General features: G+C 34.3%; 4 protein-coding genes across 4 annotated transcripts; 2 read left to right on the plus strand and 2 right to left on the minus strand.

The window, feature by feature from the left end:
- The first annotated feature begins 1,228 nt into the window (after positions 1 to 1,228).
- LOC103491511 (pentatricopeptide repeat-containing protein At3g57430, chloroplastic-like) lies at positions 1,229 to 3,824 on the plus strand. The gene is made up of 2 exons (XM_017045233.2): positions 1,229 to 1,427; positions 1,528 to 3,824. The coding sequence occupies exon 2, from the start codon at positions 1,551 to 1,553 to the stop codon at positions 3,732 to 3,734; it is 2,184 nt and encodes a 727-aa protein (XP_016900722.1). The 5' UTR covers positions 1,229 to 1,427; positions 1,528 to 1,550; the 3' UTR covers positions 3,735 to 3,824.
- Positions 3,825 to 4,651: 827 nt separating this feature from the next.
- LOC103491510 (chaperonin-like RbcX protein 2, chloroplastic) lies at positions 4,652 to 6,680 on the minus strand. Its single transcript, XM_008451492.3, has 5 exons — positions 6,087 to 6,680; positions 5,768 to 5,859; positions 5,562 to 5,619; positions 5,278 to 5,343; positions 4,652 to 5,195 (listed from the first exon to the last, which is right to left on the minus strand). The coding sequence occupies exons 1-5, from the start codon at positions 6,408 to 6,410 to the stop codon at positions 5,094 to 5,096; spliced, it is 642 nt and encodes a 213-aa protein (XP_008449714.1). The 5' UTR covers positions 6,411 to 6,680; the 3' UTR covers positions 4,652 to 5,093.
- Positions 6,681 to 9,636: 2,956 nt separating this feature from the next.
- Positions 9,637 to 13,171, plus strand: LOC103491509 (uncharacterized). Its single transcript, XM_008451491.3, has 2 exons — positions 9,637 to 9,892; positions 12,175 to 13,171. The coding sequence occupies exons 1-2, from the start codon at positions 9,873 to 9,875 to the stop codon at positions 12,935 to 12,937; spliced, it is 783 nt and encodes a 260-aa protein (XP_008449713.1). The 5' UTR covers positions 9,637 to 9,872; the 3' UTR covers positions 12,938 to 13,171.
- A 1,434-nt stretch (positions 13,172 to 14,605) lies between these two features.
- On the minus strand, positions 14,606 to 15,547 carry LOC107991009 (uncharacterized). Its single transcript, XM_017045252.2, has one exon. It carries the CDS (start codon positions 15,157 to 15,159, stop codon positions 14,740 to 14,742), a length of 420 nt encoding a protein of 139 aa, XP_016900741.1. The 5' UTR covers positions 15,160 to 15,547; the 3' UTR covers positions 14,606 to 14,739.
- Positions 15,548 to 15,949: the final 402 nt, after the last annotated feature.

Genomic DNA, 15,949 nt, shown 5'->3' on the forward strand with positions numbered 1-15,949 from the left:
TTTACTTTGAAATTATTACTTCAAAGGTCTTGTAAGCGTGAGCAGCTGTTTGTAAATGGTTATATTTTATTGTTCTCGAATGAATAATCATATTTATTAAAGGATTTTGTTCCCTCGTATCAGAAGAATTAAATTATATTAGATTCAAATGACTTTTTCTAAAAAAATTGTTCTGAATTAATTATTATAAAATAGATGGCAACCCAAAGAGAAATTGGAGTTGTTTTTTTGATTCTTATAGAATTTTAGAACTATTTTCGGACTACTTAAAACAATTATTGAATTGGGATGATCGTCGGTCGATTGGATTTTTTGACAAAACCGACTCGAACCGACCATAGTCACTTTAGTAAATGTTCAAACCGACCTCAACATAAGTGAGTAAAGGTTGGTCGGTTGGTTTAACCTTTATAAATAATTTATGAAAATTTCGATTTGAAACTTTCTGATATTGACGGTTTCTTGACCAACTGACTTTAGTTTAGTCGGTCGGCTTGATTTTTTGGTTATTATGCTCGCTCCTAATTTAACTCTAAGATTTATAAAATTTTATAGATTACATGACATACCTCAAAAGTTTAAAAGTGTTTATAAATGGTAGTGTAACTTATTAAATAGAGAAAGGGAAAAAAAAAATAAACCATCAACTATATTTTTAAGAGTTTTTTAAAAAATAGAAGAAGTGACTAACTATTTAGTTTCATAGAACAAAACTACTAAAAGACAAAATTTATTACGATTGATTTTTAAATGTAAATATTTCGTGAAATGTTCTATTTTTTTTTTTTTTTCATTTTCTATATTTTTAATTAATGTTTAAAAAAAGAATTCAAACAAAAGGTGAAGATTGAAATCTTGTGAGTAAGTTGTAATGTTTTAAATTAATTGGTTGATATTTTTATCACATAAATTTTGTCCTTTCAAATATATTATAGACCTATTATATAAAATACAAAAATATAGAAAAAAAAAAAACATGATATTTCTAAATTCTCAAAACTTATAATAATGCAAAATTAAAAGGTAATTGAAATTGTAATTTAACTTTTAATTAAATAATTAAATAATTTCCCATCTCTAACGGTTGAAGGGTCAACTTTCGAGTCAAAAGCTGCGATCGGTTAATCCATTACTCTATCCGTTTAACTTCTTTTCTCCTTCACCCGCCAAATGTTGTTGGGTCTTTGTCAATGGAAATTGCAGTCAATCTAAGCTATCACGGACTCTCTTCAACTCCTAAACAAACCCATTTGATCAATGTCTCAAAGGATTGGAACTCAATCATAAAGCATCATACCAAGCTTAAGAATGACCATGCCATTCTGTCTACATATACCCAGATGGAATCTCTTGGCATTACACCCGATTCTGCGACAATGCCTCTTGTTTTAAAGGCTTGTGGGAGGCTCAACGCCATTGATAAAGGGGTAAGAATTCATTCTTGTATTAGGGGTTCAGATTTGATCAATGATGTTCGGGTTGGGACTGCTTTGGTCGATTTCTATTGTAAATGTGGGCTTGTTGCAGAGGCCAGCAAGGTGTTCGTTGAAATGCCTGAAAGAGATTTGGTGTCGTGGAATGCTTTGATTTCTGGATATGTGGGGTGTTTGTGTTATAAAGAAGCAGTTTTGTTGTTTGTGGAGATGAAAAAGGCTGGTCTCACACCCAATTCTCGTACTGTTGTGGCTCTGCTTTTGGCATGTGGCGAGATGTTGGAGTTGAGATTAGGACAAGAGATTCATGGTTATTGTTTGAGAAATGGGTTGTTTGATATGGATGCATACGTTGGTACTGCTTTGGTAGGATTTTATTTGAGATTTGATGCAGTACTTTCGCACCGTGTTTTTAGCTTGATGGTGGTGAGAAATATAGTGAGTTGGAATGCAATAATAACCGGATTTCTTAATGTTGGAGATTACACAAAAGCTTTGAAGCTTTTTAGTAGTATGCTGATAGAAGGTATAAAGTTTGATGCTGTTACCATGTTGGTGGTAATTCAAGCATGTGCAGAATACGGATGTCTCCGATTAGGCATGCAACTGCACCAGTTGGCTATCAAGTTCAATTTGATTAATGACGTGTTTGTATTAAATGCACTATTGAATATGTATAGTGATAACGGAAGTTTGGAATCATCATGTGTGTTATTCAATGCTGTTCCCACCTCTGATGCTGCTTTATGGAATTCCATGATATCTTGTTACATTGGTTTTGGATTTCATGCTGAAGCTATAGCTTTGTTTATTAAAATGCGGTTGGAACGCATAAAAGAAGATGTTAGAACCATTGTGATTATGTTATCTTTATGCAATGATCTAAATGATGGTTCACTATGGGGTAGAGGCTTACATGCTCATGCCATGAAAAGTGGAATAGAACTAGATGCATTTCTGGGCAATGCGTTGTTAAGCATGTATGTCAAGCACAATCAAATAAATGCCGCACAGAATGTTTTTGAAAAGACGAGAGGTTTGGATGTCATCTCATGGAACACAATGATATCAGCACTTGCTCAGAGTATGTTTCGAGCAAAAGCATTTGAACTCTTTTTTATGATGTGTGAATCAGAAATCAAGTTTAATTCTTACACGATAATTTCTCTCCTCGCATTGTGTAAAGATGGAAATGATTTAGTGTTTGGGAGATCGATCCATGGTTTTGCAATAAAAAATGGTCTCGAAATAAATACTTCTTTGAACACTTCACTTACTGAAATGTACATCAATTGTGGTGATGAAAGAGCAGCTATAGATATGTTTACTAGATGTCCTCAAAGAGATTTAATCTCATGGAATTCCCTAATTTTAAGTTATATAAAGAATGACAATGCAGGGAAAGCTCTATTACTTTTTAACCATATGATTTCTGAGCTGGAGCCGAACTCTGTGACAATCATAAACATCCTCACGTCTTGTACACAGCTTGCTCATCTACCACTAGGACAGTGCTTGCATGCTTACGCAACCAGAAGGGAAGAATCTCTTGAAATGGATGCTTCTCTGGCAAATGCTTTTATAACTATGTATGCACGATGCGGTAAAATGCAATATGCAGAACAGATTTTTCGCACCCTGCAGACAAGAAATATTGTCTCATGGAATGCCATGATAACAGGATATGGAATGCACGGTCGCGGACGCGATGCCACTCTAGCATTTGCTCAGATGTTGGATGATGGTTTCAAGCCTAACAATGTATCTTTTGCATCTGTTTTATCTGCCTGCAGCCATTCTGGTTTGACTGAGACAGGTTTGCTACTCTTCCATTCGATGGTGCGGGATTTTGGTCTTGCTCCTCAACTTACTCACTATGGTTGTATGGTCGATCTGCTTGGTCGTGGGGGCCATTTTTCTGAAGCTATAGCTTTCATCAACACAATGCCCATTGAACCTGATGCATCAATTTGGAGAGCTTTGCTGAGTTCATGGCAGATTAAAAGCAATAAAAAGCTATTGGAGACCATCTTTGGAAAGCTTGTTGAATTAGAACCAAGCAATCCAGGCAATTTTATTTTGCTTTCCAATATTTATGCAGCAGCAGGCCTTTGGTCAGAAGTTGTACAGATAAGAAAGTGGCTTCGAGAAAGAGGTCTAGGAAAGCCTCCAGGAACTAGCTGGATTGTAATTGGCAATCAGGTTCACTATTTCACTGCTACTGATGTATTACACCCTCAATCAGAAAAAATTTACGAAAATTTGAATTCTTTGACATCATTGATTCAAGATATGGGCTGAAATTAAGGATTTTTCTGTCATCCAGCCAGACGTGATTTTGTGTGTGTTATGAAAAGAGCTTTTCTCGAAAAAAAATTACCTCAAAGTTCACTCCTTGCATTAAATGCTCATAATTCAATCCAGCTATTCAATACTGAATCGAGATGTGCTTTGTGAGAGAATTATAAAATGAAAGGGATGAAACCCAGATCGATATTCTCTGTTCTTGCCCGATATATCTTACAAGAGATCCACTTCTTCCAAGAGATCGATATTCTCTGTTCTTGCCCGATAGATTCCTCTGAGAACCGAATTGGTACGTATACTTTGTACTGGTCTTCTCATGGATAATTATAATAGGTAGCAATTTTTAGAATAATTATCAAGTATGTAGCAATATTTTAAAAAAGTTGCAAATAGCAAAGTTTACCGGTGATATACTTCCATCGTTGATAGACTCTTATGGTTTATCAATGATTGACCAACATTTACTACATGGTCTATCGATGATAGACTCCTATCGTTGATAGATTTTGACAGATTTTGTTATATTTGCAATTTTTTTAAAATGTTGCTATATACTTAATTATTTTGAATATAATTACTAAATTTGCAACTATCCTTTTTCTCATTATCCTTCCAAATATGTGAGTGCGTTTGGTTTATCATGTATAAACAAACCATTCTACTTTCTAGTACAAATTATGATCAGATATATGACGTCCATTTCAAATATGTATTCCTCATGTTATTTTAAGGAAAAAGTTCTAAATCAGCAACCATGGACCAACAACTTTTACTAAAGATTACCACCTTTATCATCTTCATGATGGTGGTGGATGTGGATCTACATAAAGTTCTCTTGAAGATAGTAAATGTCACCTGCATGATTTTGCTTTAGAAATTGATAAATTATAACTCTTTCAAGTGGAAAGGTGTTGACACAGAATGTGAAATATTATTATATTTGAGTTCAACAACATATGGGATTCATGATTTTCGAACCTATGACCTTTTAGTCAAAGGTTTAGGCCTAAACCGATAGAATCATACCTAGATTAGCACACAATGGGATATCTTGTGAGGTTTGGTTACTGCAAGTACAACAGATATGAAACGGTTGGACTAATATCCAAAGTGCCATTTGTTTATAGGAACATATTCAATGAGATTGATACTTTTAACATGGTATAACATGTTGAAAGTATTTACATTGAATTTTTTTTGTAGTAGTGGATGTAAGAATTCTTATTAGTTGGTGGAAAATAATATGAATGTGAATACAACTAATTAGGAACATGGCCAGATTGGTCGACACTAAAGGAAATAAATAAGATAAAAAAATCTTCTAACTCCTAGTCTGCCAATCTCCTAAAAGCTCTAGTCGTCGGAAGGCCATATCACAGTCTCCATTAGCCTCTCTCGCATCAACTCCAAGTTCTCATCAGATATCTCTTTGTATATTTCAGCATGATCACATTTCTATGCAACAATACCAAATCACAATTCAATATAATAATAATAATAATAATAATAACCCTCAAAATACCAAGTTTGTTCTTACCTTAACCCATTTGTTATAGAGATGAAGCCTTGTTATCATCACCCTCTCAGCCAAATCTTGCTTCTCCTGGTAATCATCCAATTTGTTTCAGTACTCAATCATTTACATACCCTTCATGTAATTCAAATAGACTCTTTCGACTTCTTTTTCCCTCCCTTTTGAGTTCAGCATGTGAATGTATAGGGGATTTGAACCCCTAATGTGCTGGTTGATGATACTGTGTCTTAATCAAGTGAGTTATGTTTAGGTTTAGGTTTACAATCTTTTAGAAATTGGTATATTACCTTTACAAGAGTTCGAATGAAACGCTTCCCTTCCCCAGGCTTGTGATTTACAACAAAGCTGTTGATGTAGAAAAAGGTGAAATGCAAGATTAGATGGGGAAATGAAATAATGTTCTGGAACCACTATTTTGATTTCCACAGAATAAGCATTTACATTGGCAGTCATAATGAGTTCTTAAAAACTAAAAGTGAAAGGCTTCACTTACTTATAAAACCATCTGTACTGTGTTGGGTTCATCTCATAAAGCTGATTCAAAACTGTCTTCACAGCTTTGTATGTGAAATAATTCTGTATTTGCTGCAAATAGAAAGCCTCTGGTAAGCTTAAAATAGTTTTTTCTTCCCTTTTTATGCAAAGAACATTGATCATTAAGGAAGCAGGAGAAGAGACAAGTATTTGATAACAATTCATGCCGTTTGGTGGCTTTTTGTTTTTTGTTTGTGGAAATTAAACCGAAAATCAAATGATTAGAAAACGGATCAAAGCATTTTGCATGGAAGAAGAAAGTGATATAATATCCCTACCATTTTCACATCATCAAAACTATCCTCATACTGCCCTGCAAATTCATTGACGATAACAAGCCTCCGATTCCTTCGTTGGTTCCTCCGACTCTGACGGCAACCACCGGCCGAGAGCTGCCATTCGTCACCAAAATTAACAAACGAACTTCTCAAATCCACCGATTTAGACACGGTTGAATAACTCTTAGTCTTAGATTTCCTTTGCAAAACCAAATCCCCACCACTTCTAAGACTCATATTGGTAACCGGCGACGAGTCGAAAGAAAAACACGGCGGCGGGGAGTCGATCACAGGTGCACCAACAACAAACAAAGCTCCCACCATTTTGGAAAAAAAAAGATTCCAAGATCACAAAGCCAACCGTTGAGAGAGAGAACTTATGGAGTGGGAATAAAGGAATTGAAAGAGAATGAAATGAATATAAAGGAAAAGTGGGAGAGAATAGGAGATTGGGTCAAAGATTCAACTATCGTGAGAAACTCAAACTTTGAGAATTCAATTTAGAATTGTACAAGAAAAGAGGATGAAAGAAGGTTTCATATTGTTGGAAGTTTGTCGTTAATTTCCTTTTTTTCTTTGGTAAGAAATATGCATGTCAACTGCCAACGTAAACCAAACATTTTTCTGAGGTCTTAAATCGTCCATGCAATATTCCCCAACTCTCAAAACCAATTATGGTTGTTTTTTTCCATTTTTAAATTAAAAAATATATATATTTTACTGCTTAACATTACTTTTCTTCTACTTTAATTATTGCACACCAAATATCAAATTTCATCGCAAAATAAATTTATAATAATAATAATAATAAACTAATGGAATAATTTAGTAGGATAGACCTCCATGTTCTAATCATGATATATATCTTATAACCAGTATTCGTTTACGTTGAAAATCGAAAGATCCTCAAATTACTAATTAAGTTAGGTTGGATTTTGTTGGGAAGAGAAGAAAAGAAATTTGGATATCTAAAAAGAAAAATGAAGAGATGAAAAAGAAAATGATGGTAGAAAAACAGGAAATCTAGAGCATTCGGGGTGGGCGGTTAGCGTGGAATCTGGCGGATTCCTAGCCACGTTGAAATGTAGAATGTTTTTGTGCATCTTTTACGTTTTTCTTTCCTCACCTCCCTCCCCCTCCCCCTCCCCCACTCGCATCTTTACGCACCAATTTCTTTCTCATTTATATTATTTGAATCTAAATTGTAGAAAAATATTAATGTCATTTAAAAATATAATAAATCGACCAAGTATTTATACTGTATAAAACAATTTTAAAAATGAAAAATGTCTATAGACCCACAATGAGAAGTACTAAAAATGATCGACTACCACGCGTGTGTAATTCGTAGAATGATATACGATCGTGTAGGTAGTATCAACATCGACAACAAGAACACATATAATTCTTCTTTTAAACAATCGTGAACCAAAATCATTTAGATATTGGTACACGACCATGTACCAAGAGTTAAACGATCTTGGTTCACTACGATGGTGAACCAAGATCTTTCATATTTGGTATAAAATATTGTATTAATATCGTTTATTTTTTGTATGCGATCGTGTACTAAGAGCTAAATAATTTTTGTTCAAAATTGTATATCAATATCTTTTACATTTGATGCACAATCTTAAACGAAGATCATTGAGCTTCGAAACACAATTATTAGATATGGAAGAGAAGGTATATGAGAGAGTAGAGACGGCAAGTAGAAAATTTGAAGATGTGAAAATAAATAAATAAATAAATAATGATTATACAACCATAACCATGATTTCAAAAAAGATATATACAAAAGAAAATTCGCAGGAGAAGGAAAGGAAGAAGAAAGAAATTAGAGTCATACGAAATTCAAAAACAACAATGAAAAATTTGAAATATTTATAAAAGAATTGTCGGATTCATAAACTTTTCAATTTTGTTATACGAGTCGTAAGTATTTTGTTATATATATATATAGTAATAAAATGAGTGTGAATACCTTTAACGAAAGGAATTTAGGAATTTTGTATAACCAAAAATCTTACCGTCAATCATTTCCACGTGGAAATGAAAACTCACGTGAATAAAAAAATTCGTGTGACTGACCACACGTGGCAGACCCAACTCCGTCTGTATGGGCCAAGTAGCATGCCATGTCACAATGAATTGACCCTGCCATCTTTGATCCATGGGCCCAATTTTCACGTGGGCCTTTAGCCCATTTTTCAGTTTTTCCGTTTTGTTACGGCGATTCTCGTTCATAACTCTAGTTGATAACGTAATAACATTTTAAAATAATTCTTTTTTAAGTATAGAAAGATTTATTAGGTGTAGATTATTGTTGATAGACTTATGTAATTCGGAGAGTTCAATTGAATTTTGTTAAATCTATAGTATTGGTTATTTTGTGTATTACCTTACATAGAGAGAGAAACCGAAACCATTTATTAATGGAGTTTTATTTGTTGGTTAATGGGTTTTGTTTTGACGAATGAATATTATTGAATTGTCATGTTGTTTATGAATCGAATGGTTTGGTAAATGGGACTTTTTTCAAAGTAGCATTTTCTTTGTTGTTGTCGATGACATGAAATCTTTGGCTAAAAATAGTGGGAACGTATCATTCATTCATGCTAATAAGTAATTCACATTACATTTCTTATTTTCCTTGCAAACAAAGCTTTGGAGCAACAATGTACTTATATTTTTCGTACTCCTATGTAGTTAATAATTCAACTAAGAAGAAGAAATTAACGATTTGAATCTCTCACCCCACATGTTATTATGGATGTACATAAGTTGGGTTGGATCGTGTTGGAGACAAATTATGAACCAATTTGAAATTCTCGAGTTATTAAAAGTTGAACTATTGTCGCTTCTACGTGCGAGGGTCAATCCAATCCAACTCAATTCATAATTAAGACTATTTTTCATTCTTTTCTTTTCCACTAAAAGTTGAATATTTGAAGTGAAAAAAATGTTATATTTAAATAAACGAGCTAAATATGTTAAAACAATTTTTTAAAAATTTATAATCAAACAAACAACAAATATTCTATATGAAGTCAAAATGTTTGTCTTCAAAAGTAATCGTGGATATATAGTAACCAATGTGTACATATAATAATAATAATAATAATCGGGTCAAGTTGATTTGATTACTGAAGCATATAATTCGAAATCCAATGAAATATATATTTTTCTAAAATTTTGCAACCCATTCAAATCCAAAACAAAAAAATATAACTCAATTATGGTAATCCACGTTGGTTGGGTTAGTGGGTTTTTTTTATCATCTCTACATGTTTTCGAACAATTAGAATAAATAGTAACTCGTCATCATCAATGTAAAAACTACAAATGTTGTTAACATTATTGTTTATAGTTTTCAAATATAGTATAATATAAGTAAATAGATTGAAACCTTGAATCTCTCGATCACTAATACATACTATTATCGATTTTAAGTTAAAATTGAAAGGAAAAAATTTATGGAAAATTAGAGGTAACAATGGAAAGGAAACCCTAATAAATTGTTGAAAGTGGATTTGTTCCTGTTTGGTATTTGTTGTTGAGCTTCTTCCTCAAAATTCATGGGCCAGCCCGGAATGAAATCGGAAGGGTAGGGGTCCATTGAGGCTTAACCGGAGGTCTCTTTCAGTTCCTTTTCCTTCCTTACTTCCTTTCTTCCTTTCTTCCTTCACCATATTTGGATTTTGGAATTTCGATTCAGATTTCACAATCCAACTGAAGCTGCGACCCTTTCAACAACAACAACCAACTGGGTTATCCCCTATCAGCATGAACATGTTCTACCGAGGGTAACTTTCCCCGATCTCTATTCTCATCTTTTTCTTCTTGCTCTGTTTCGTTCCCCGTTAATTCTCACAATTTGACGTCGATTTTGGGCTCTGGGTTCTCTTTTTTTTTTTTTTTTTTGCTTTATATTTTTCATGTAATACTTTGACTAATTGGGAATTCTAAGTTGTTATTATTTACTGATTATTCTTACGAACAATTATCGGTTTCCTCATCTTTCACTTCAAGAATTTATTTCTTTCTTTTCTCGGATTGGGATTTTTTGTGGGTGTGATCGTATGGGTGAATGTTGTTCTGGTGGAGTTTGCTTTGTTTTTGGGTTTTTATATCTTTCTGCAAGCTTTCCATAATAGGATGGGGAGAAACAATTTAAATATGGTGCATGATTCAACTAGGAAATAAGAATAAGACCGAGGTTTTAACTTGAAAATTTCTTGTTTTTTGTTTTTTTGTTTTTTGTTTTTTGTTTTTGTGAGTCCTCAGGATGATTAGTGGGCATGTTTGTATGATTTAGAAAATTGATTTGTTGGATTCTCATCAATTAACTATTGGTGTTGGTAACTCTTGGGTTTTAATGTTTACTGTCTTTATAGTACACGAGAATGTTTTAAATGGGAAGAAGACGCTTGATTCCCTTTGCGAATCTGTGATAGATAGGAAAATGAGGAACAGACAAGACGGCCAAATTAGTTCAACCACCAAAGAAGGTTAAAATTGAAACTCTAGTATATACTAGAAGCAGAAATTATTTGGAGGAAGAGAGTCACCACTGAACGAAAAGTGTTAGGAACAGTGTATCAATTGTTTGCTAAGAATAAAACTTTAATTGGTTGATTGAAATTTATTGAATCAATATGCTATTGGAGAAAAAGGACTTTGGCCTGAACTTTTCAATTGTTTAATGCAAAATCTTTGGGTAGAATTAAAGCTTCAAGAGGGCAAGACTCTCAGTTTACTGAAATTTTTGTCCTATGCCCTACCCTGCGGAGGTCACTCAGGTGGACAATAGCAAGAGGAGTAGCGAACTCTCCTAGGGGCCCAAATTAACTCTTATTCAATATGTTTTACCTAGAATTTCAACATACACCTCTCTTTGAAATTCCTCTTTCTACTGCCTTGATGATTCCATGTCAACAGGCTGCCACCTTGTGTCAATTTGTAACATTCATGATCTTCCTGTAGGGGTTAGTATTGGCAATGTAATCAATCATAATCTGGATTCTGGCCCTTGTTTTTAAGTGGTCGTAGAGATTCTCAAATGGACAAACTCGCTCTCTCTCAAGGTTGTTTCCTGTAAATATGATGCTCAAATGAATGACTTGTCTCCCCTTGATAAAATTCGAGCACTTGATGCTTAATCTTCTGGAGGATTTCAAAGCTGAAAATGGAGAGAGAATTTGATCTAAAATTGCTCATCCCAAACCCTCTCATTGAGACCTTTCTCGCTGGTTAATCTCATACGGCCATAACACTATACTATTTTACTATGAAGAACAAATGTAGTAAGAGAGCTGACTATCAGGATTGGAGAGTGAAACTTTTAATTTAATACTGAAGACATCTCAAGGATGAGGAACTCCTAAACGTTTGAGAACTCTTGCAGGACACTGGCCAATCTGCTAGGAAGAAGAAATTTGGGGTCTGGACAGATATGTTCACAAGATTGGTACCTTTTAGGAGAGTTGTACTAAACACCTTTTAGGAGTTGCTCGCAAGATTGCATCCCCCTTCTTTTAGTCTCCAGTAATATGCAGAATCATCTCTTCCTATGCTTCAATTTTTTATCTAACCTCTGGAGAAACCCTCACTCTCTTTATTAGCCTCTGCAAAAGAGGATGAAATAATCTGTGCGTCAATTTATCTGCTCTTGTCCATGACTATGGTGAAGTTTAATGTAGTCCTTTGTCGGGGTTGGTGGTTGTGGAATACCTGAGGATATTGGTGTTTGGCAATGCATCTTTGCAGTTGATTTAGAAGTGTCTGCCTTATATATACGTATGTATGTATTTATGTATATATATTTATACACATAGATATCTTCTGTGTTTGGGAAACAGTGAAGTTTCCCACGTTTGTTTAATATGGGAAACTTGAAATTGCAGATCAATATTTTTGTAGCCAAGAAAACACTAGATGTGTATAGGAGCCATCTGTTCGTTACCGGAGCAATTAATTTGAGAAATGCTTTTGTTTGAATTTCAAAATAATATTATTCTCTCCCAGGATGGGATATTGACAAGGTTCCTGTTTTTTTGTGGATTTCTTGTTTCTGTTTGGACTGAAGTTCATATGCTGATGGTGGTGATGGTCGTGAAATGGGTGCAAAGCGTCAAAGGATAGTCGATCAGGGATCTTCTTATTATGGGACTTCTCCGGGTTCTGGGTTTATGTATAATACAAGTCCCTATGCGTATGTTAATCAGCCACCACCATTTCCTGTTGTCAGACTACGGGGTTTGCCTTTCGATTGCATGGAAACTGATGTTGTTGAGTTCTTTCATGGTCTGGACATAGTCGACATTCTTTTCGTCCACAAGAATGGAAAATTCACAGGGGAAGGTTTTTGTGTCTTGGGTTATCCTCTCCAGGTTGATTTTGCCCTTCAGAGGAATAGGCAAAACATGGGGAGAAGATATGTTGAGATTTTCAGGAGTAATCGACAAGAATACTACAAGGCTGTAGCAAATGAAGTTTTTGATGCCCGGGGTGGGTCACCAAGAAGAAGTGCCCCAAGGTCCAAGTTAAACGATGAGGTGAAAGACTCTGCTGAACACACCGGTGTATTACGCCTGAGAGGACTGCCATATTCTGCAGGCAAAGATGACATACTGGATTTCTTCAAAGGTTTCAACTTATCAGAAGACTCTATTCATTTAACACTGAATTCAGAGGGGAGACCAAGTGGGGAAGCATTTGTCGAATTCTCAAACGAACAAGACTCAAAAGCAGCCATGTCCAAGGATAGAATGACACTAGGTAGCCGCTACATCGAGTTGTTCCCATCATCACATGAAGAATTGGACGAAGCAATCTCTAGAGGACGGTGACACCAGCTATAATTCTATTCACTGTTCTTCTTCAATTAATATGTTGTTTTGCTTTTGGAGCAATGAGATTTATGGAGTTAGAAGTGAATAGGAGAGCTAAGTTTGTTTTGTGTGCTTATGGTAACCATACATTCTCTGTACTTTCCAGGACCATTATTTGCCAGTCGAGCAGCTCGTTTCGCTCTCGACTGCATGAATTTGTGAAAAGAATTTGGTTTAGTAGGCCTCTCTAAATGATGTATTAACCATTTCTCTGTGCTGATGCTTAAAATATCTCAAGCCTTATAGTATTTCCTCCCACAAAATTTTCAAAATTTACCAGTTGGATTCTCATAACCTCTGTCTGACATTTTCTTCTTTAAATTAAAGTTGAAGGGTGGGGAAGAAAGATTGAAAATTGGAAACTGTATGTGTAGGCAACAATTGAAATGTTTTTTTCAAAACTGAAACCTAGACAGATTTTCTTAGGATAAAGTTGAAAAGATGAATTTGGTAAAGGAAAAGGACATGGGAACGTGGATTAATATAAATTTTAAATAAAATGTTGTATTAAAAGAATAACTCTTCATGTCAAATAAAATATTTTGTGTTGTCATTTTTCATTATTAGCAATTTGACTGTTTGTTGTAAATACATTGTGGTGGGGTACATAAAATTAAAATTATTAAACCACAGCCTAATTACAAAATGTTTCGTAATCGAATTAGAACGTAATTTCAATTTAAATTTATGTTTAGATTGAGCGTTTCGAATTGTCATATTAAACCCATTTTGTTTATGTAATTTCTATTTATTCACTTTTTATAATTTCATTTTTATTTCATCTTCGATTCGACAAGCAACCTAACATTTTCTTTTTGTCAGTAACCGTACCTAAAAACTACTCATCAAGGGAAGTATTTTTTTTTTCTTAGAAAATAAGAATTTAAAGAAAAACAGAAAAACCAATTGCCTTTTAATTATAATGAACCAAACATACATGATACAAGAAAGGCCAGAATATTCTCAATTCATACATTTTGTATAACAAATCAAATCAATCATATATACCAAATTGATTCATTCAATCTTTTAGTTTCAAAAACTTTTCTCATCATAAGAACCCTTTTCTTTATCATTCGAGAACTAATTGAAGAGCCTACATTATAAGCATATAATATATAGTATGATCATGAGAATTTCCTTTTATTTTTTTAATATAATTATGAGAAGTTTCTATAATTATGCCAAACTTTAAAGAAACAAATTAAAGGAATCTTCATAAATAACTAATTAGTACTACACCTCATCAATTACAAACTCCACCACATTTATATTAAATTCATAACTAAATATCCTCATAGCCAAAATATCATCAAAAACAGATTCTACAAAGTACACATATTAATATCTTTACTTCTATCTTAATTTACTTCGATTATAGCAAGAAATAGTTAATATTAAAAAAGTTTGTGAGTTTGTGAAATTGATTCTCATACGGGCAGCGGGCAGGGGGCAGCCACCTGCCCTAAATTAAACTCATCAAAAATTAGCATTAATCCCAAGAAGAGTTGCCTAAAAATTTGAACTCTATCTCCCTCCTTTCTCTCTCTCACTGATTACTACCTCGGGCAGCGGGCAGCCTACCCCTGCTTATAATCAGCTCAAGATGGGCAGGGAAATGCCAATCCCTCTTTCACTCTGTTCCTCTCTCTCTCTCTCTAGGGTTTTGTGGGTTTTTCAACTTCAATCCTTCTCTTTAATGGTTATCTTCCCAAATTCTCTCAAACCCTTTTCTTTTTAGAACGAATCCTTTCTAAAGCTTAAATCTTCTCGCTTAAACCCCTCTGTTTTTTCTTCTTACTCAAATTCCTCTGTTTTCCTTCAAAAATGGCGCCTTCAGGAGCAAGAGTGGCTACGAGAACGAGAAGAAGTTTACCCAACTTGAAGCTAACGAAGAAAATCAAGAAAACGACGAACAAGAAACAACCGCTGCAGAAGACGGAGATTCCAGCCGCCGTCACGCAAAACGACATCGTGGAATTTGGCGACGAGTGTTCCGACGGCGGTTGCAGTACTCCAAAAGCAGAGAGACATAGAATCCCAGAGATTCTGACGTGTCCACCGGCGCCGAAGAAACCTAGAGCCGTTTCCGATTGCTCATTCCGACGATCACCCATTGCCTTTTTTGCCCCTCCAGAATTAGAACTCTTCTTCTTTGTTGCCTTGCCGGTGCCGGACATTTCAGTCTGAAGCTCAAAAATGAAAAAAAAAAAAAAATCGTGTGTTTATACAAATTTTTACAGACATATGAATGAATCAATCATCCAAGTTGTTCATTTTTCTCATCCTTTTTCTTTTTCTTTCTTTTTTCTTCTTTTTGTTAGATATTAGTTTGAATAAGTTTGTATTTTCTTTTGGTGTGAGATTTTGAAATTAGGTTTGCTGTGTAATATTAATATTATAATATAATTTTGATTTTGGGAATTTGAACAGTGTATTGTATATTGTATTGTTGTAGGGTTAGTTTATTTGTCGTCGTCCCAGAAAGTTTCCCTCGTGATAATTTTTGATTGTAATTGATGGGTTACTTTATTTTGAAGTGTAATGGAAATGGGTCAATGGTGGCTGCCATTTTCGTTTCGAAAGCTTCAGACTTTAGGGTTTTATGACAGTTTATTGGTGGGAGCAGATTCCAAGAAGAAGATGAAGGAGATGATGATGAGGAGGAGGAGGAGAAAGTGAAACGGCGTCGTTTTAAGAAACAAGCACTCTGTTTCCCTTTCCTCCATACATTTCCACTTGTTCACACACTTTCTATAATTTTTCTTCCATTTTCCACGTGGCCTTTCCTTTTCTTTCTTTCTTTTTTTTTCTTCTAATTTTAAAATCTTTTTTTCAAAAATGAAAATTTTGGGTTTTTGTTTGTTTATGTAATTATTTTGAAATCTATGTCTTCATATTGTAAAAGAAGGGAGTATATTATATCCACACAAATATACATGTTTTTTTCTCAAAATTGTATAGATATTG

This window comes from Cucumis melo, chromosome 5 (genome assembly GCF_025177605.1).
Source record: "Cucumis melo cultivar AY chromosome 5, USDA_Cmelo_AY_1.0, whole genome shotgun sequence".
NCBI classification, from domain to species: Eukaryota; Viridiplantae; Streptophyta; class Magnoliopsida; order Cucurbitales; family Cucurbitaceae; genus Cucumis; species Cucumis melo.

Coding starts and splice junctions, on each gene's coding strand:
- LOC103491511 (XM_017045233.2), top strand. CDS start 1,551: ATGCCTGAAAGAGATTTGGTGTCGTGGAATGCTTTGATTTCTGGATAT.
- LOC103491510 (XM_008451492.3), bottom strand. CDS start 6,410: ATGGTGGGAGCTTTGTTTGTTGTTGGTGCACCTGTGATCGACTCCCCG. Junction 5,860..6,086: donor GTTTTGATGATGTGAAAATG/GTAGGGATATTA, acceptor TTCTATTTGCAG/CAAATACAGAATTATTTCAC. Junction 5,620..5,767: donor CAGTACAGATGGTTTTATAA/GTAAGTGAAGCC, acceptor CTACATCAACAG/CTTTGTTGTAAATCACAAGC.
- LOC103491509 (XM_008451491.3), top strand. CDS start 9,873: ATGAACATGTTCTACCGAGG. Junction 9,893..12,174: donor ATGAACATGTTCTACCGAGG/GTAACTTTCCCC, acceptor TTTGGACTGAAG/TTCATATGCTGATGGTGGTG.
- LOC107991009 (XM_017045252.2), bottom strand. CDS start 15,159: ATGTCCGGCACCGGCAAGGCAACAAAGAAGAAGAGTTCTAATTCTGGA.